Source organism: Aspergillus foveolatus (genome assembly GCF_047715535.1).
Source record: "Aspergillus foveolatus strain CBS 279.81 unplaced genomic scaffold BDW70scaffold_32, whole genome shotgun sequence".
NCBI classification, from domain to species: Eukaryota; Fungi; Ascomycota; class Eurotiomycetes; order Eurotiales; family Aspergillaceae; genus Aspergillus; species Aspergillus foveolatus.
Window position 1 is genome coordinate 284978 of NW_027396096.1, and position 19041 is coordinate 304018.

The 19041-nt window shown below is 52.8% G+C and overlaps 6 protein-coding genes across 6 annotated transcripts; 1 reads left to right on the forward strand and 5 right to left on the reverse strand.

The window, feature by feature from the left end:
- The first annotated feature begins 720 nt into the window (after window positions 1-720).
- On the forward strand, window positions 721-2408 carry BDW70DRAFT_72123 (uncharacterized protein). Its single transcript, XM_073744670.1, has 3 exons — window positions 721-1421; window positions 1473-1869; window positions 1956-2408. Exons 1-3 carry the CDS (start codon window positions 999-1001, stop codon window positions 2078-2080), a joined length of 945 nt encoding a protein of 314 aa, XP_073595004.1. The 5' UTR covers window positions 721-998; the 3' UTR covers window positions 2081-2408.
- A 691-nt stretch (window positions 2409-3099) lies between these two features.
- BDW70DRAFT_138477 (carnitine O-acetyltransferase CAT2) lies at window positions 3100-5537 on the reverse strand. The gene is made up of 4 exons (XM_073737225.1): window positions 5339-5537; window positions 5231-5276; window positions 3482-5144; window positions 3100-3426 (listed from the first exon to the last, which is right to left on the reverse strand). Exons 1-4 carry the CDS (start codon window positions 5429-5431, stop codon window positions 3294-3296), a joined length of 1935 nt encoding a protein of 644 aa, XP_073595005.1. The 5' UTR covers window positions 5432-5537; the 3' UTR covers window positions 3100-3293.
- Window positions 5538-5902: 365 nt separating this feature from the next.
- Window positions 5903-9699, reverse strand: BDW70DRAFT_138478 (uncharacterized protein). The gene is made up of 3 exons (XM_073737226.1): window positions 9387-9699; window positions 7500-9195; window positions 5903-7451 (listed from the first exon to the last, which is right to left on the reverse strand). The coding sequence occupies exons 1-3, from the start codon at window positions 9457-9459 to the stop codon at window positions 6428-6430; spliced, it is 2793 nt and encodes a 930-aa protein (XP_073595006.1). The 5' UTR covers window positions 9460-9699; the 3' UTR covers window positions 5903-6427.
- Window positions 9700-9714: 15 nt separating this feature from the next.
- Window positions 9715-10595, reverse strand: BDW70DRAFT_72153 (uncharacterized protein). Its single transcript, XM_073744671.1, has one exon. It carries the CDS (start codon window positions 10536-10538, stop codon window positions 9852-9854), a length of 687 nt encoding a protein of 228 aa, XP_073595007.1. The 5' UTR covers window positions 10539-10595; the 3' UTR covers window positions 9715-9851.
- Window positions 10596-11041: 446 nt separating this feature from the next.
- BDW70DRAFT_72154 (uncharacterized protein) lies at window positions 11042-12270 on the reverse strand. Its single transcript, XM_073744672.1, has 2 exons — window positions 11832-12270; window positions 11042-11771 (listed from the first exon to the last, which is right to left on the reverse strand). Exons 1-2 carry the CDS (start codon window positions 12056-12058, stop codon window positions 11108-11110), a joined length of 891 nt encoding a protein of 296 aa, XP_073595008.1. The 5' UTR covers window positions 12059-12270; the 3' UTR covers window positions 11042-11107.
- Window positions 12271-12870: 600 nt separating this feature from the next.
- Window positions 12871-18944, reverse strand: BDW70DRAFT_151137 (CLN3 protein-domain-containing protein; the record flags this gene model as incomplete). Its single annotated transcript, XM_073739256.1, has 7 exons — window positions 12871-15112; window positions 15172-15256; window positions 16039-16532; window positions 16581-17289; window positions 17345-17487; window positions 17815-18611; window positions 18693-18944. 7 exons carry the CDS (start codon window positions 18942-18944, stop codon window positions 12871-12873), a joined length of 4722 nt encoding a protein of 1573 aa, XP_073595009.1.
- Between the last annotated feature and the right edge of the window lie 97 nt (window positions 18945-19041).

Sequence of the window (19041 nt, forward strand, 5' to 3'; positions counted from 1 at the left end):
GTGACAAGAGAATAAGTCGTGGTTTATCAAATCGTGCCAAATTGTGCGTGGTGTGATTATCAAGTAGTGACAACCACACGGTTTGCCGACTGCAACCTTCGGGTTCCGTGGAGGTGGAGCACTCGCCTTGGAGCAGAAAATTTTGATGGAGATGTGGAGGTTTGGGGGGTTTCTCCATGGGCCACCGGCTCATCACAATCTCTCCAGAGTCCAGTCTCCAGGATTCGTAGAATTTCCCCGTAATAATAATCCGATGGAGACACGAGTCAATCATATGCTGGAAACTCGCAAACCGGCCCCCGTACAGCCCGTGCTGAACGCAAAGAACACTGAATCCGGAGTAGACGAATGTTTTAACACCCATATCCACTGCTGGAGGTTTCCAAGCCGCGACGGTAGTATTAAGCACACGCTAAGGCGTCGTAAGACCAGCCACCAGAGCCAAGATGAACGACGCCAAGGATCGCGGATCCGCGGTGGTCAGTCGTAAACGCAGAACATCCTCGCAAACGATTCGAAGTCTTCTTAGGTAACATCGCTCAAGGTTTCCCGACCGAGATGCGCGATCGTCCCCCGTCTCCAGATATTTTCCACGTCGAATGCGACCATGGATTCCCCGACATTCCACGGATCCACTGCGTGCCCATTACTGAAGAGGAAGAAAGAGACCAGAAAAAAATGGTCACGTGTAAAACCCAGCCTTACTAAGTACTTTCGGCTGTTTCCGGGCTGGGGGCGCCCGCTAGTATGCATCCGGATAAAACGGCTGACGGCTGTGGCCGTGCTCTGTGACCGCCTACCGTTTGCGGCTGCTCCCCTCAATCTCCAGGCTCCAGGCTCCAGGCTTGACCATGGTCCATCAGTCAGCCCAGCAAGAGATAGTGAGAGCTCGACAACTCCGTCATCATAAGCGTACCGCATCCGCAAATACTATACATTTTATTTCATCCTCTGCTTTCGGATACTGCGAGAGTTTGATCGTTTGACTGACCCAGACCATGTCTCCGGACATCAATTCTCTACCCCCTTCTCGCTCGGCATCTGCTTCCCCACGCCAACGACGGACTCTCTCCAGTCTATTGGACGCCGTTCCCTCAACCGGCGCCAGTTCGACGTCGACGAGCCATAACAACAACCACTTCAACAGTAGCACCATGGCCTCCGAGCTGCCGCACCGCCATCACCCGATCTCGGTGTCGGAGCGTCGCCGATCTGGAAACGTGAACGTCAACAGTAGTGGTAATAGGCACAGCGAGTCGATCGGCGATAACCCGTCGGCCTCACCGTCTGATGGGCCCCGGTCGAATATACTCAATTTTGCCGCAAGTCCCGTTAGTGGCTTTGGTGATCCTCATCACCACCGCGCTCCTTCGCTTGGGGAGCTGCATCAGGAACTAGAGCAGGAGCAAGAAGCCCAGGTGGTAAGGCAGACAGCTTCCTTTTCAGCGTCTCTGATGGTTGACAATGTCCAGAACCGGCTTCTTCAGATTATCAGAAATCAAGAGCTTCGGATTCAGCAACTTGAGCAACAGCAACATCCGCAACAGTCTGCGATTCTTGGCGACGCTACGAATTCTACCGAGCACTCTGTCTCGTTTCCCCACACAAATTCGCTCTCCAACCTTGCGGGCAGCCGAACTTCGACTCAGTTGCCTTCTTCTTTGTCCAGCCGCCGCCCGAGCCAAGCACACTCCCCGAGTCTACGGCCGACCGATTTATCCCGGGACGCATCAGAGTGGGTCGCCGTCCCCGGTGACGGATTAGGACGGCGGGGTAGCCTAAGCCGAGAGGAAAGCAGCTTTTTCCAGGCCGAAGCCGCGTCGCTTGCAAGGGAAAACCAGATGCTACGCCAGCGAATTCGGGAACTAGGTGCGTGATTTTCTTGCCTGTCTAACGACGTTCGAATGAAGCTCAAACTTAAAATGTCATAAATTGCCTCACTAACACTGACACAGAACGCCAATTAAGCGGACAAAGTACGAACATCATGATCTCTTCTCGGATGTCCGGCAATGCTAGCGTCAGAGAATCCCAAGCAGCAAGCGCGGAATCTGAGGGTGAGTTGTCAGACAAGACTTGATTGGACCAGTACGTTGTGGGAGACTCCTTGACTGCCGCCTCAAGAGTCGAGAGACAGTTGTTAATACTTTATCTATATTTTCCCGACCTGGAAACTGAACGAACCCGTCGGTGCCACTGGTGGAGCGCCGACCGTCGACAAAGATGCGCATGGAGGCTAGGTGCCGAGTTACTCGAACCCCAGACGCATCACCTTCAATGTAACGCAGGGAACCAGCGTAGTGTTGCACCATCATACTACCGGTCATTGAAAGTGACCCTCAACATCGATTATACCCATCACTATCTGCTAGAGCTTACGCCAGTCTGAACGGGATACGTCCTTGGACCCGACTATGTAAAGCGAAAGCATCACAACGAGCTCAACTCAACATGTATTTACCAAAACATAGATATCCCAGTCGAAGATAAAAGGATGACTCGATATACACCGCAACGCCCTCTTTTCCATTCTCCAAGTCTTTCAACGAAGTAAGCATAAGAATCAGAAAAAACACGTGTACCAACCACGCGAAAACGCACCCCTTACTTCCTACTCGTACGCGTACATACCTCTTTACTTACTACAGGACTTCAAGCAAGGGGTCCGCACGCCCAAACTGCTGTTTCAGCCCGAGTTTCACTTTTATGCCAAGTACGTACTCAGTACTACGGTCCTAGATCCTGAAATCACGCGCCCGCTCTGTGCGTGATCTCGCGAGACGAGCAGATAAAAACCCTAACCCGAAGGTTGTTGGATATTCATCGTACTCTGGGTTAGCAGAGCTGTGTCTCCATTGACCCCAGCTGTTAGGACGGGGTAAGTAAAAATAGTACCGCATTCTCCGAACCGGACGACGACCCAGGCTTCGGCTGAACTTCAGATCACCTAGTATCTTGAGAAGGGAGGGGGAGGTTTGATTATTGGCATCTATTTACTTAAGTCTGGTAGTTCGGATAAGACTACCAACAATGCCGTTTCCTACAAGCAAAATATGCGGTTATGCTATAAAAGATATCAAAATAGAAATATATGACATAGAATACATCAACATTAATATCAACTGGCTAGCTAGAGCAGATATCTCTAAGGGACAAACACAAAGTTCTTAATCAAGGCACAGAGATCTATGCAATTGTATGGCCGTGACGAAACCGAATCGTCTAGGTTTTTTACAGCAACGAGACAGAACAGTCTTTACAGTAATGAATGCGGAAAAGAAGAAAGAGCTGGTCTACAGCTTGGCCTTCTCGGCCTCGGCGGCAAGATCCGGCATCAGCATGTCACGGATATCGCCTGCCGCCTCGTTGAGGTAGTAGCTCATGCGCTCGGCGCCGATGCGCTTACAGACGATGTTGAAGTTAAGGCTGTACGAATTAGTGTTTCTCTTTGATATAATTTCAAGAGTATATGAGGGCTTACCTGTTTTCGTTGATCATGTACGCAATTCCAAATCCATCATCGATAACCTGACTCCATCCATAGCCGTTGAAGTACTCGGAGCTAAGCTGGGAGGTAGACAGGTACCAGGAGCTGCTGTAGGAATAGGCTGGGTCGGAGAAGATAGCAGGCAGGGGCTCGCCATCACGGAGAAGCTTCTTGAGACCGAAGAGGTGGCGGTCAACACCCTTTCCGTCGCTGGCTTCGGCAGTGTACTTGGAGTGAGCGGCGAGAGCAGCCCTGAAAAGACGGACAGCTTCCTCACGGGGAACGGAGGAATCGGTGATTGCCTTGCAGAAGGCCACGCTCTCGTCAGAGACGGTGCGGATGGTCTCTGTGCGACCCTCGGCAAACTTGCGGGTGGAGGCAGACTCGTAGGTTGGGCGGTTCTTGCCGTACATTTTGAAGTAGGCAAGTTGGATGATCATTTGCACGTACGCGTCGGGGCTGCACTTGAACTTCTTGATCAGACCCTTGCCGTAGCCCTGGTAAGCTTGGACGCGAAGTTCGTGGGCGGCGATCTGCTGGCGGTGTTCCTTGGCCGCAACGTCAATCGCTTCCAGAACTTCTTCGTTCAGGTGGAAGTCGATGGGCCGGGGATCGGGTAGGTTGGATCGCACAGGCTTCGCTGAGAGGTCAATCTTGTTGTTGAAAATAAGGGCATTAAGGTGGTCGTTGAGACGGTGGGTTGGGCTGCCGTCCATCATGCTGTGCTCGCCCATGAAGCCTGCAGTACCGTTCTCATTGACGATAAACTGGAGGGGCTTGTCAAACCAGCGGTTGTGGCCATCACCGTGCCAGTATTGCTCCGCACGCTCCTCGAGGGTCACGGGGCTCGCATCGTCTAGACAGACAACGAAGCCACTAGACTCAATGTCCCGTAGAGCATTGGCGTTGTTGGGGTGAGCTTCCAGGAGCTTCTTGCGAGCGGCAGTCCAGTGGTCACGGTTCGCAACAGTCAAAACACCAACAGGGGCCACCTTCTTCGCGATCTTGTAGATGCGCTCAAATTGCTGTTCCAACTCTGACACGTTGAGCGGGCGACCATCGATAACAACAGGTACCTTGAAGAACTGGTTCTTGCGCACCACCACAATATGCTGGTTCTCCTCAGCAGGATACTTCTGAGGGTAGTCGGCAGGGTCGGCAGGGATTCGGCAGCAGTTGAACATGTACTGGTACGAGCTCATGGCCTGAGGGATCTTGCGCAGGTACTCAGGCTCAATGGAGCCGTTGTCGACTTGACTCTTGAACTCAAGCGCCGCAGTAGTGATAGCAGCAGCGCGCTTAACCGGGTCCCGGCGGGCCCGGTCATCCCGGTATGAGTAGAAGTAGGAGACATAGGGGATCACGGGGTCCCGGTAGCCCAGGTAGGCGGCATTGTTCCACCACTCGGTGAGCCAGTTCTTGTGCTTGGGGTCTGCAGCGCGAGCAAGCAGCCGTTCCTGCAAAGTCTGACCTGCGCCGCCAGGGCGAATGAATTCCTCCACGGCCTTCTTGGTGTTCTCGTACTCAGCCTCAGACACGACTGCGTGCACAGACTTTAGGTACCGACGACCGGTCTCCTCCAATGATGGGACTGGTAGACGCGGTAGCGAATCTTCAAATCGGAGCATGTTTCCCTTGGAGAGATCTTCTTTGTATCCTGGTCCAAATCAGCAAGCTGCGTCTACCTCCTGCGCACCCGCAATGTAAGGTCGAGAGTGCATCCAATGTGCATGTGATTCTTACCCTCGGGGACAGACGAAGCCTTGCGCCGCGGAGCCATTGTTGAAGCCTGACATCCTGTTAACCAGACTCCAAATATCTGCAGAATCAATGAAAAAGAAATAATCCTACCACTGAAGATCTAGCGAGAAGGGAATTTGTCGGAGCGAGACGGGGGCGAGCAAGAGTAGAAGAGAAACGGCTCCGGGCTGCCGCTGTAAACATCACTCTCGTTGTGGCGGGGTGACGGGGAAAGGGTAGTGAGAGGAGATGGAGGGAAGGGGTGTTAGTTTTAAGAAGAAACGTTGCGGAGGGACGAGCAGGAAAAGACAGGACGAGCAAAGAAGAAGACGAGAGGCAAGATGAGGCCAGCGAGAGAACCGAATAATGAACCTCGGCTGAATGGGCCGGTGGATCGTTGGAATCATTACCGTATCAGTCTGTCACTCTTGCTTGCAAGTACCATCACCGCGAGTGCGTAATTTTTGTATTACAGATACACCGCGGGGGGCCGGAGGACGCAAGCAGCCCGTTTGGGGCTCTCAGCCTCGGTCCGATCATATGACCCTGTCATTCATATATAACGTTGGATATCATGGGTTTGATTAATTGTCAAACTAGTCAAAAAAATATCATTCTTACTGTTCACCAAAAAAACTTTAACGAAAAGAACAAGATCCATACAAAATAAAGTATGTTACAGCGGCAAATTGCCACCCAGCAACCAAGCCAGAAATGCGGGGAGAGCTCCAGCCCTTAGACATGGCCCCCAGCGGTAATCTCGCTGACGGCGTTCTACAGCATTCCATGGGCCAGCGTCACTGCCCAGAAGGCATACTTCCGCAGAAGGATCGTTATCGTTATTTCCATAATTTCATTAATTCCATGGATTATAGGTATAGACTACAGACTAAGTTTCCGTTCCCTTCATCCGCTGTGTCCGTTGATCCGATCCGCATGTGTCTGGACGAATCATGACGTGGCATTGAACATGGATATGTAGACATTAATCCATTACTATACGGGTGTGGAAATTAATTTATACTATCAAAGAAGAGGGAACGAACGTAAATAATCAAACTGCTGTAAAATAACAAGCCGCCCAGAATCAAAAATAGAACCAACAAACAAACTCGCGTCACGCCTCGCTAGTACACAATCAAAGAAGATCAAGCAAGATAGAAGCAATAAAACACAAGATAAGAATTATAGAATCGTAGCTCACGAGACAATAGGCATCGCCGAGGCAGGCTGATCTTGACCCTCGATCGCCTTCGTTTTCCGCCGTGGAACCTGGAGGATTCCACTGCGGAGCTGATCTAGCTTCACCACCCCGGGCCCAGTACAGATCCGCCCGGACTGGATGGCGTTGCGCAGACGTTTGCGCCTGGCCTCTCCGCTGCGCTCCTCCGCCCGCCCGACACCCTCGTCTACCCACTCGATTCGCAGTACTTTAAAGCTCATGCCATCGTGATTCTGCTCCCAGACCCGCGACTTCAGGCCAAACAGCACGCTGCTCTCATATCGTTCCAGCTTGGGGAGGATGAGTAATGTGATGTGGAGGTCTTTGCCGGACGGCGGTGGCGGAGGGATCTTGGGTCGCTCGTCTCCATCGAGGCCCATGTCCTTGGCCGTCTTAGGAGCGTGCTGGAATGAATCCTTGATCTCCAGATCGAGCATGTCGGGATCCACATCTTCACCCCAGGCCCCGCGGATAAAGCCCGAGTGGATCGCCGCTGCAACTGGGTCCGAATCGTCTGTGTAGATACCAGTGCCCCAGAGAGCGCGGCGGGCGCAGATTTCTTCGCGGTGGCTGTTATCTATCCGGAATCGAGGGACCCGGATGGTGAAGGTGCAGTTCTCCTTGCCATCAAAGTGAGGAAGGGGCAGGGGAGTCGTTGTGTAGCCGAACTTGGCACTCTCCAATGTCGCTTTCGCAGTCGGTACCCCGATCCGGGGAGCATACAACGTCGACCCGAGATGCTGCCGAGGAAGATGAGCGACGCTCGAGAGCACAGGCTCTATCGTAACAACCGTCCTTGGTTCGCGCATTGACGTCATGGCAGTGGAAGCTGCGGTCCGGGGCACGTGGTGGTGGTGATGGTGGTGATGGTGGTGGTGAGGATGCGCAGTTTCTGATCCGAGTCCATCATTCGATCGATGGAACATATTCATGCCCAGTGGTCTGTGGGAGCTGCCGAACGGGGAATGCTCCTCTTCAGGTTTATGATGGTGGTGATGGTGACTGGAAGATATTAGTATCAGATCCACGTTAACGAATTCAACCACTTACTGATGGTGGTGGTGGTGATGCGCAGCGCGACTTCGTCGACCACCACGCGTAGATCCTCCCAGGCGTACGTCTACAACATCCTCGCCTTCCGCGTGATTCTCTTCCTCTAACTTTCTTGGGCGCTTCCCGGTAGCGGAGCCAGGGCGAGCAATCTTACTCTCATCCGTTTGCTCTGTAATGGTAGGTCGAGCAGTTAAACTGTCACGCTTAAACGGACTGGCAGTCATCGGTGTCGAAGGTCCGCTGCCCGTGCTTGTAGCCGTAACGCCGCCAACACCACTCCCAATGCCTGCAAAAACCCGCCCTAGTTCGCTCTTGATTCCCGATTCTCCGGCAGGACCAAGTATTTGAGCTTGTGCACCTTGTACGGCTTGGGGCAGCGGAGAAGCCCGACCCTGTTTTGCATTTAGACCGACCCCAAGAAGGTTCCGGTGGTGCAGCAACTCATCGCTGCCCTTGCGAGGTTGATCATCCGCGGTAGAGTGGGCAAACGTAGAAGATGGACCAGAGGAAGTCCCGCCGTATAGATGAGACCCGCTGTGTCGTTTGTTGAGATACGCCGGCTGATCGCGTGGGGAGGATGTCTTAGGGCCCTGCTGAGTCTGGACTGGGAGCGGCTGGCGAGCACCTCCGGGCTGCGAACCCAGAGTCTTGGTGTAATTCTGGATCGCGCCGAAACCAAAGCTATAAGAATTCTGCTCCGCCGCCGACAACCGTTTCGATTCCGGCGAAGCTGGTTGCGAACGACCTATTTCCCACGCTGATGACGAGCTCTGCCGACCGGCTGTTGCGTCGCGGTCCGCGTACAGCGAACCATACCTAGAGGGCGCAGCGCCTACCTTGTTTTCTGGCTGTGACATACCTCGCTCTTTGTCTCGACGACCCTGCTCCTCAGCCTGACGATCACCGTACAAGCCTGCATACCGACCGTGCTGAGAATCATGGCCCAGATACGAGGATGCCCGCTGGTGCGACGCTCCAAATGAACCCTCCCCAGGAACAGCTGCATGCCGTGAGAGCGGGCTGTAGCCAGGAGGCCGCGGCGGAGGTTCGAGGTGTTGTGGTTGGCTATTTGGTCGAGGTGGCCCGCTAAAGCTCAGCCGACGAGTCTCATTACCGTTATACGACGGCTCGGCCGGGGAAACCTGCGGCGACGGGTGCGCAGAGCTGGGCTTACTCGAATACTGCGACGCGGACGGTAGACGAGACAGACCGCCGTATTTGGGCTGCTCCGCAGCCGTCGTCGGAGGGCCGCCGCCAGAGCTCGATCGATACGGTCTGCTAGGCTGATTGTTCCTCGAAAACGGCTTTTCAGGGGTCTGTGATCGGCGAAAGAACGGGTAATCGTGTTGCGCAGGTCGAGCAGGGGCAGTAGGAGGAGACATGGCACTTGGAGCCGCGGGCGGCGGCGGCGCGCTGCCGAACGGGCCGGAGGAAGCGGGAAGACGCGACAAAAAAGACGACGAGCCTATATCCCGCGGTGGTCGGTCAGCGTCCGAGCCTAGCATGGCGGATATCGACATGCTGCTCCCAGGACGATGATGGGCCGCGGTGCTGGGAGGCTCACGCGACAAGAATGGGGTGGAGAGGGAGGAGGGATTTCCCGATTGACCGCGCGACGGGTAATGCTGCGGTGGAGATGGAGGAGGCATCCGACGAGCGCCTGACGAAGGAGCGGAGGACTGATCTGACTGGCCTGGATGATACATACGAGCGCACGTTAGCAAACGGTAAAATAAACAGCAATATGAGGATTCAGCGCGTAAAGGTGGCAGAAGATAGACGCCTGGGCATTGTTGGGCTGAGTTGTCTCGGGTACTCCGCGCCGGATAATCTCGCTTCTCCTGGCGAAGACAGTCAAGAGAGAGCGAAAAGCCTGACACTCACCAGGAAAGGCCGAACTACCGCTGCTGCCCCAGGACCTCCGTCGGGAGTGGTCATGCGACTGGGGAGGGTTCATATCGCATGGGTGGACGAGCAGCGAAGCGAGACCCAACGGGGAAGGACAGCAAGGGGAGACGAAGCGACGCGAAGGACGCGGGCGATGAAAGAGGTGGAAAGAAAACACGAGCCGAGATGGGATTTGTGGAGGACAGAAGAAAGAGAAGGGCGATGAGACAGATCAGATGGGAGACGGGAAGGTCGAAGGACCTCTTTGGAGACAGGACAATGATAGGTAGTGAAATGTGATGGATGATGAACAACAAGCGCAACGGCAGATTCCACGCTCCAGTAGTGCTACTAAGGTAGTGGGTTCGGGCTGGCTGCTCAGCTGAGCCCCGTGACTGCTGCTCCCCGTGATTGGCCTCCGGAACGCGATGCCCTGGCACGCATCACTAGTTCTGATCGGGCCTAGCGCTCCCGAGCGTGCCTCAGGCGGCAGTCGATCAGGAGCTGTTGGACCGGGGCTTCATTGGCTGGGGCTGAGTGGGGCTGAAATCCAATGCAATGAGGGATAACGTGACCAGGTGGATATAGAGAGACAGTGCAGAGGTACATGAACAGCTTCCCTGTAGCAAAAGACTCACCCGAGTACATTGTGTGACGCTCGCGATTCCCACGGTAACGAGGGTCAGGATTTGCATCCACCCCCGAACTATCATCTCGATGAGACCGCCTCCGTGAACTGTGGGTCGTCTGTGAGACGTGATACATGTTGTCCGCCCTCCGACGTGGCGTATACCCATTATCAGCGGAATGTGGCGTGAAATCAGGGGCGCCATCTGGCAGCAGGTGATTGTTTGTGGCGGACGATGCTGATCGGGGCGTTTCGTGACGCGGTTTGTCGGGCTGATCGTAGAACGGACGCAACGGTCTATGCGAATACGAAGGCGAGGAGCCCGATGGAATAACAGTAGCAGCAGGGCCAGTGCTGGCGGCCGCGGCGCCAGCAGCGACAGAAAGAGCTGTGGGAACCGGGGGGAGTGATGCAGCGAAGCGAGGGTCGTGAGCCTGTGTTGACAGCGTATGTGAAGGATATGTCGAGGGCGCGGGATAGTGCTTCTGGTAATTCGTCATGGTTGAGTGCGAAATTATCATATGTATTAGACGCTAGCAGTCGAGAAAATAACACGCATCGACGAGGGAAGAAGAACCAGGATGGAATGATCGCGAAGAGGAAACTGTTTATTTGGGTCGGGGAAGGGGAGAGAACGCAAATTACGGTGAGAAATAACCGAAGTCAAGCAAGGACACAAAAGCTCTCCACGCGACAGAACTCGCAGCAGCTATAGTAGCAGTCTAGCAGTCTAGATCTTTTGGAGACATCAGAAGAAAATTGCCTGCGCCCAGCCAATCAGACAGCCCAGCGACCCCCTAGTACTGCAGAAGCAGCGGGGAAAACGGTCCACGGGCGATCCGCCAGATTCTGCGGTGATGCCGGTTTAAGGCATCGTTGGGCTCCGTCCACGGTCGAGCATCCTCATTCTCCACTCAGAGCAGGCTCTTATATGTATGATTTGCAGTCAACGTGGCAGGCTGGAAGGCTACTAGGTTGGGTCGCATTACTCCTAACTCTGGGGAGCCCGCGTATACTTTATCGACAAAAATTTGGTTAACGAAATGGGTATATGATACATGATCTTATTGAGATCGACGGAGTACAAGCATTAGGATGATCCTTTTATAGCTCTTGACACATCGTCTATCAACGACAGCCGTCGACAGCCTCTCCCAGAAACCACAACTGTAAGCGGCCGCAGTATAAGGTCCTGCTCCGCGTTTCGAAATGAGAGGTACCCGCTCTTGTTCAGGGCCTCCAACTGCCCAAGGAGCAATGGCCACGCTCTTTGGAACGTTGTCTGGACGTCCAATAATAATATGAATGATTGCGTCGAGTCTTCATCAAAGAGGCCGGCCGGCACGATCTCGGCCTTGACACCGTGTTTTTGGGTTGAATTGATATAAACCGAATTCCGTGCATCCAAATGGGTCCGAAGAGATTGAAGATAAATGCTCTGCAGCGTGTGTTCGTCATCGAGGTTGGACAGGAAGCTCCCAACCAGTAATTCGCGATCCCGCTGCCACAAATCGACCTTGACGCCAGTGTACCCCGAAGCAAGGATATACTCGACGGCGTCGCCCGTCACTCCATCCGTCTGGAGCGGAGCGTCATACTTGCAGATAGCTGAATGATCAAGCCCAAGCCCGAGCCCGAGCGACCGGCCAACCGTTTCCGGTGTTTGAATGAACCCAGGCAGATCCTGAATATAGACCTGCTCTAGAAAATAAGACATGATATGCGGCAACTGGACCAATGATTGGACAATCAGACTAATTTAAAGTCAGAGACCACCCAACCTAGCTTAGATTAATCTGTCTGGATCAACTCACAAGAACATCAATACAAGACAAAGCAGAGGCAGACCACGCTCCCTGCATTGCCTTCCCACAGCCGCATACCATTTTCGTGCGAATGCAGTGATCTCGGGATGACAATCGGCGTCAGCTGGATACGCACGAAGCGGATGGTCGTCGAGAAGGACCCAGGCGTACGAGTCGTACTCTTTCGTCTCGAGGAGCACCTGGGCTTCTACGTCTGATGATGACGACGGTGGCATGCTCGATTATCTCCAAGTGATATATATGCAAGGTACCGTAACTACACCTTCGTCCGACGCGAGCGGGGAGCATGTGTAGCGGTGAAGTACTGGAGAGAGCTTACTGCTTCAAGGCTGAAGGCTCAAAAAGAGAAAAACACGGCGGCTTGGATCAAAGCCTGCACAGCTCTGTGCGACATGCAGCTTGGGATTAGGACGCCGGGCGCTCGGGGCATTTTTAAAGAGAGATAAAGACGGGGGTGGAATGGGGATTTGAGAAGTTGTGAGGTTAGATGAGCCATAGCACGCCATTGTTGGCTGCGATGGTTCATCTCGACTAGCAGGATGGGAGACCCACATAAGCAAGGGACCAACCCTCATACCAGGAGTGTAACGGCACTTTACAATGAACACACCGCTAGTATGGGTACAACTGTCATTGTCTGATAATCTATAGCTCTACGATCTAGGGGCCATGCGAACAACTGTCTATACCTGCCAAGGGTCAGGCAGGGTTCGATCTGCCGCGAGCCTTTGCAATGCAGATCGAAGAGGCTACTCTATCCGATTCCGCTTGCAGATGCTAGGCTCTATCGTCACACTCACATGGGTGCTGGGGAAACACTGTCAATGGAAGTAGTGGTGGCCACTTCATTATGCTGCTGGGCGTTCGCGTGTTTCAACTGAGCGTTGAAGGTTGAATCTGATTTTCTTGTACCATCATCAGGAAACCCAAAGCACAATATATATCGATTGGCTCTATATTCCTACCGTAGTATTGACACCCGGCCCGCATCACCTTATGTACCAGAACCTTTTGAACAAGGACTTTTTCACGGCGTCCTTGCTCCCTCACCAATTCCCATCAACCCACCAGCCAGCCCGGACATCCGGCGGCGCAAGAGATCCTCCTCGCTCGGCAAGCTGCACAAGCTGGACTCTCTCTGCCGCATTGGACTCACAGGGTCAGACGCCCATTCAGGGGCAATGTTGATGTTCGATGGTGCAAATGTTCGCCGTCTGCCGAGGCCTGTGGACCGAGCGTGCCTGTCTCGAGGCCTGCGCCCACCGGTACTTGTTTGATCGTCCACCTTACTGCTGGAGGTAGTTATGTCGCTAGTCCGGGGTGACTGCTCGGTTTCCACCTCGGTCTCAGTCTCAGCCTCGACCATTGAGGAGGGTACATGATCATCGCTGTCGCCCTGCGTGCTGTTGTTGCGAACCATGGGAGTGAGAGGGGTCATTTTCCCTATGCTCATTTCAAGTGGCTTGTCTTCGTCCGCGGAGGATTCACCGGTCAATGTGCGTTTGTGGCTGGGGCGGGGAGCCTGGTTGGAGTCGAATGTTGAGGTATGACTGTTAGAAAGGTTGCGACTGCTGGCGCTGGGAGAGGACTTCTTGATATTTGCCATGTCCACTAGCGTCTGAATCCAGGCAGCACAGCGGTAGATATGCTTCCAGCTGTCGGGGAAGAAGCCGGCCATTTGCATGAAGCCGTGAGAGATTCCAGGGAGTAATGAGACCTCCACATGGTCTTTCTCGTTGAATCTGCGGTGCGATTTCTCGAGACCTAGTTCCTGCCGCTCCTGGAATCGATGCAGTTTTGCCCGCCTTAGCCGTCCTGCGAACACCACTGTGTCGTCCACCAATGGATCTCGCTCTCCCGTGATGATATATGTCTTGGGGAATTGGGCGAGGAGGGCTTCAGGCGCAAGAACTGGAGATAGTAGATAGTCTGTATTAAAGTCGGGGCGGTTGTGAGGTCCAATATAGAGGATCACCATTGCCCTCATCATCTCCGGCGACAGAATCCTGTCGTTGACATATGAAATCATCGACGACACTGCCAGTCTGGATTGGATCTTCTTTGGCTGATTATTTGCAAGATAGGCAGTCTGCATATCCAGAGCTTCCTCATCTTCGTCTATTTTCGACCCCGTGGCTTCCTCCACCAGAGTGCCTGTTTCTAGATCCGGTTCTGAAAGATACGAATTCTTTTGCAGGTCGTCAGAAGAAGCACCCGGGGTAGCGAACGGCGTCAGTCGTTTATAGTCCATGTCTTTTCGTTGCACGACACTCGGATTCGTGCTTTTCTCTTGGATTAATGCCACATGTTCTTCAGTCATCCAACTTTCGATCTTCATGTTCAGCGCTGGGTACGAAAGGACCAAACCATCTGGCGCTGGAAGCGAGCTTTGGCCTTGCCCAAGAGATGGTCTACGATCACTAGATTGAAGAACCATCAGAGTTGTGCCTACGGCAAGATTGGCGCCGGCGCTGTCACCCGTGAGGATGATGCGAGGCGGCACATCCCCGGCCAACCCTAAGCAACGACCACGTGTGGTGATTATTGAGTGATAGACATCATAGCATTCGTTCAATGCGTACGGGTACGGGTGCTCTGGCGCCTTTTTATAATTAAGACTCAATATCGGGAGCTTGGTCTTTCCGGCCCACGCCAGTAATCGATCTTCAGAGTGCCGAGGTGTCATAGAAACAAACCCCCCCCCGGGAATGTCAAGGATGATGCAGGTTTGTTCACGCAACGCGCTCAGAGGGCCGTCGAAATACAGCCACGCGTTTGTCGGCTCAGTATAAATCGACTGCCGTGGCCGAGGAATGCGTATAGCACGGGGCGGGTACCGCGTGAGTCGTGGACGCACCAGACTTGCAAGTGTCCATAGATACGGTGTTGTTCCTTTATTCCATGAAACCCGCAAGTGCTCCACCGTCAGGGTTGCCCGTACTCGGCGAACTTTATCATCAGCCTGCTCGGCCGCAAAAAGATAATAGACGGTGCCAATCAGGGACACAATATCTCGGAGCCACTTTGGTCGGACTCTCATTGCAGTCCAGAAGCCAGCATCCAGTGCCGTTGTAATCCATGTTGCGCGAAAGAATGATCGAGAATAGAGGTTTGCTAAAGGTTCGGGTGACTCAAGTCCTACAATTTTAGCGAAGTTTCGACAGAAATAGAGCCACAGAACTACCACGACTGTGGATTGCCAGACGGTCAATTTTCGGGAAAGACGGGATGAAATGCCGCGGACGACAGGCGGGCCGTGTTTGTTTCCTCTATCAAGGAGAGCTCAGTCAGTGATTGTGGCATAAGGATACTAACTACCGCAACCTACCTTAGTAGATAATTTGACCAGAACAGAAACACGGCAAGCACCTGTACCTTGCGAAACCTGGTTGATGGCCTCCCCAGGACGTGATCTAGGCCAATTCTTAGTGTTACATCAGGCATACTCGGGCAATTCAGCATACCTATCATTGCCACACGCTAGGAAAGTGTATCGAGGAGATGTTTGTGTAACTCGGTAGGCCTTCAGTGTACACGAGATCGTAACTAGGTGAACGTAACACAGAGTGGATGGTATCGGAAAAAACTCGTCCTTTCAGAGTTCGCTGACGCTGAGACATGAGAAGGAGCATGTATAGATGTAGATAGCAGAGTGGTCAATCCATCGCAATCTCTGGTTGCGGTTAGCCAAGCCAAAGAGGATTCAGAAGAGAGACAACGATTGAGGCCACCATAGGCATAAGTGGGAAATCAAATACGGACCAGAGGGAAGGTTGGAGACTTAAAAGGTGAACATAAGGTCATCTCTGTCAAAGACGCACATCATCTTCAGACAATGCATGTGAAGGCCCCACCAGCCTTCTTACCACCATTTGCTATAAGCCATTTAAGGCAAGGAGTGGCAGAAGCAGAAAGCAGCAGATCCACAGGCCATTGCCAATATTTTGGCGCCTGAGGAATGTCAGCTCCCCTTCAGTGGCGGTGTATCTCTTTTGTTAGCAGTCGCGCTATAGTATACCCCGGTCCCTCCACATTCCGCGATCACATGCAAGAAAAGGCCATGAGAGTCTTGTGACACCACTCGGCAGCTGAAAGGTAGACTTGGGGTTGGTAGCATTCGAATACTCTTTACGTGTACTTCATTTGCTCACATATCAAGTCTATATGTGGTACTCTATCAATCACGTTCTTCGACAAAAGTCCCGTCCATGCGAAACTTGCCAATCGCAAAGCCATACTTCGAAAACCATCCCCAGAAATCCAGCAATACAAATACCCCCCGAATCGCTGACCGTCGTTGCGCTGAGCGAGAACTCGCGGTCCTCTCGAGGCACACAATCGCCAATCTCTGCAAAGGTATTGACGTAAACTAGGCCTCCTAGGAGACCCTCCCAAAAGATCACGACGAAAATAAGGTAAACATTCGGGATGAAATTGAACAGCGAATGTAGAGTCAACACTATTAAATTGATGATTTGTAGGATTGACGGAAGGTAGAGATCGTGAATACGGAAGAACGGGGTAGAAGAACGAGAGATGAAGACGCCAACCTGGTATATCGCATTGTATGCGGGGTAGAATGCTCGGAAATGTGTGAAGGGCGTCTCCTTGAGCGGAAAGAGTAGAGTGGGTGATACACCTTGATTGATAGTATACTCTGCAATATATACGAGGAGCAGAGGGAGCATACTAGAGATATTGTTAGCCAGCTATCAACCAGGATGCTAGGATCCATACAAAGGGAAGAACAGCCCTCGCGCACGTCGCAGATTGGCCCTCAATCTATGCCATCCACGCACTCGGTACGTGGATTTGAGGCTCACCGCAGAGTGGGCGGACGAACCAAGTAGCCCCTCTCTTTCTCCGTCATCATCATTGCTGAGCACACCATCATCCGCATGTTCTTCCACATCCCCGTACACAGAGTGTGACTGTATTCGCGCTCGGGGTAATATGAAGAAAAAGCTGACGGCTAGGACGACCGGCAGGAAGGCGGAAGCCATCAATGTAGTCTTCACGCGGAGACCCAGAGATGTAGTCGCCAACGCATATGCACCGGCTCCAACCAGCCCAGCAGCCCCTGTACCGCTCCCCCAAGCCGCCAGACTGAAGGGGCCGTAGAAATGTGTTAAACCAACGAAACTCAGCTCCCCAATGCCGCTTGATAAGCTCGCCAAGATGATTCCAGCCAATTTCGAGGATATCGAGCCGCCATCGACATATGCCGGACTTAATGCTACCACGAGCATGCCCAGGGCGGAGAGCACGACGCATATCACGATTCGCAGGGAGTAAGGAACAGTGTGGATGAAGTAGGGAGCGACCAGTTTCGTTCCAAAGGAAGGAAGTACATCAGCAAGCAGTACGACGCCCTTTGGGACATTCGGTCCGACGAGATCTAGCGCAGCCGATAGAATGATGACATAGAGCACATTGTTAATCAATCCTAATGATCGTGATTAAGTTAGAGCGCTTTCGGAATCGACGGGCTCAAGGCCTACCGAATAACCAGAATGCCACGCAAACCTTGGGATCAGCTCCATGGAATAATGCACCGAGCTGCGCGCGGAAACGGGCCCATGAAGTAGACGGGGAGCCTGGGAGAGGTAGCATTTGTTCCTCAGGCATAACCAGTGGTGGTAAGCTAGAAAGGAATGAATTGGTTAACTACTGGGGTGCGCTGTTCAACTGCGAATGCAGGGCATGAGTTTGATTGTGGAAATATGTATACAATTATATCATAGGCAAAATACACAGAATGTCGTAGATGATAGACAGGTCTGGTGTGAGAACGAAGGAGTGGTGTTGAAACGACGGTCGCGTGACAACTTGCTAGAGCGGTGAGTGCTTACAAGAAGATAAAGACATAGATAAGGCAAGCCATTCTATACGCACAGAATGAATGATAACGTAATTTTCGATCTTGCAGGACTGTGCCTTCGTTGCATAGTATACAGACTATGATTGCAACCTCGCTATAGTCGCCTTGCCAGCCCTGCTTTCATTCGGCCGACCTAGCTCATCACTGATCCATGCCCCAATTCTCGACATCTCCTCCAGGTCAATACCTGTATGCATCCCGAGACCATGAATTGTATGCACGAGATCTTCTGTCGAGACATTGCCTGTCGCTCCTTTTGAATAAGGACAGCCACCAAGCCCGCCAACACTACTGTCAAAAATGCGAACCCCATGCTCTAAGCCTACGATAGTGTTCACCAACGCTTGGCCATAAGTGTCGTGGAAATGGAGAGCCAAATCTGTATTGGCGATGCCGGCTGCCTTCAAGGCCTGGAGAAGCTCCATTGTGCGGGGTGCAGTACCCATGCCCGTAGTATCGGCTACTGACACTTCGTCTGCTCCCATTTCGAGCAAGGTTGCCGTGATATCAGCCACCTTTGACGGCGGAACATCTGGACCTTCGTACGGACAGCCTAGGGCAACGGAGACATACCCGCGAACTCGAATGTCTTTGGTCTTCGCCAAAGCTACGATAGGACGAATGCGGTCCAGAGATTCCTGGATGGTACAATTGGTGTTTGCTTTGGAAAAAGCTTCTGTGGCTGCAGCAAAAAGAGAAATCTCGGTCGTTGTCGGGGGAGTTGTTTTGGTCCCTGGTGTGCTTGCCGAGGCCCCTGTTGCATCCATGACCTTGATGAGACCCTCTAATCCCTTGACGTTGGGAACAAGATAATTGTATGCAATCGCGTTCAGGGACTGTGGCGGGGTTTGTAGGAGGTGCTCGCATATCTCTGCGGTACTCGCCATCTATCATTTCCAAATATCAGCAACAAACATCGAACCTCGTCGGCTGTATCGGTTACGAGCGGGTGGCAGTCGGAGACATACCTGGGGAACCCATTTCGCCGGCACAAATGAACCTGCTTCTATGGTCGTCACTCCCGTCTTTGCAAGTTTCGATATAAGCTCAAGCTTTGTCTCAAGCGATATAGACTTCTTCTCGTTCTGCAGCCCGTCGCGAGGCCCGACTTCAACTATACGGACATGGTCCGAAGTTAACCGCGCCTCTGTTGCAAAGCGTCTGGTGGGAGGGGCTCGAAGGGAGGACAGAAGTCTCCATCCGGGCCTTGATTTAATCATTGCGGAGAATTGAAAAGAAACAGAGTCTCAAAGTCACTTCAGATCACGATGATGAACGATGATGGAATCATGCCATGAGCTCCAGAAGGCGGAATAC

What these genes read in the sequence shown, in the direction of transcription:
- BDW70DRAFT_72154 (XM_073744672.1), bottom strand. Translation starts at nt 12,058, where the DNA reads ATGCCACCGTCGTCATCATCAGACGTAGAAGCCCAGGTGCTCCTCGAG. An exon ending in TGTCTTGTATTGATGTTCTT is followed by an intron (nt 11,772 to 11,831) that starts GTGAGTTGATCC and finishes ACTTTAAATTAG; the next exon opens with TCTGATTGTCCAATCATTGG.
- BDW70DRAFT_72123 (XM_073744670.1), top strand. Translation starts at nt 999, where the DNA reads ATGTCTCCGGACATCAATTCTCTACCCCCTTCTCGCTCGGCATCTGCT. An exon ending in AGGAGCAAGAAGCCCAGGTG is followed by an intron (nt 1,422 to 1,472) that starts GTAAGGCAGACA and finishes GACAATGTCCAG; the next exon opens with AACCGGCTTCTTCAGATTAT. An exon ending in CCAGCGAATTCGGGAACTAG is followed by an intron (nt 1,870 to 1,955) that starts GTGCGTGATTTT and finishes ACACTGACACAG; the next exon opens with AACGCCAATTAAGCGGACAA.
- BDW70DRAFT_138477 (XM_073737225.1), bottom strand. Translation starts at nt 5,431, where the DNA reads ATGTTTACAGCGGCAGCCCGGAGCCGTTTCTCTTCTACTCTTGCTCGC. An exon ending in GGCTTCGTCTGTCCCCGAGG is followed by an intron (nt 5,145 to 5,230) that starts GTAAGAATCACA and finishes GATTTGGACCAG; the next exon opens with GATACAAAGAAGATCTCTCC. An exon ending in TACATGATCAACGAAAACAG is followed by an intron (nt 3,427 to 3,481) that starts GTAAGCCCTCAT and finishes TAATTCGTACAG; the next exon opens with CCTTAACTTCAACATCGTCT.
- BDW70DRAFT_72153 (XM_073744671.1), bottom strand. Translation starts at nt 10,538, where the DNA reads ATGATAATTTCGCACTCAACCATGACGAATTACCAGAAGCACTATCCC.
- BDW70DRAFT_138478 (XM_073737226.1), bottom strand. Translation starts at nt 9,459, where the DNA reads ATGAACCCTCCCCAGTCGCATGACCACTCCCGACGGAGGTCCTGGGGC. An exon ending in CGGTAGTTCGGCCTTTCCTG is followed by an intron (nt 9,196 to 9,386) that starts GTGAGTGTCAGG and finishes TGTATCATCCAG; the next exon opens with GCCAGTCAGATCAGTCCTCC. An exon ending in CATCACCACCACCACCATCA is followed by an intron (nt 7,452 to 7,499) that starts GTAAGTGGTTGA and finishes AATATCTTCCAG; the next exon opens with TCACCATCACCACCATCATA.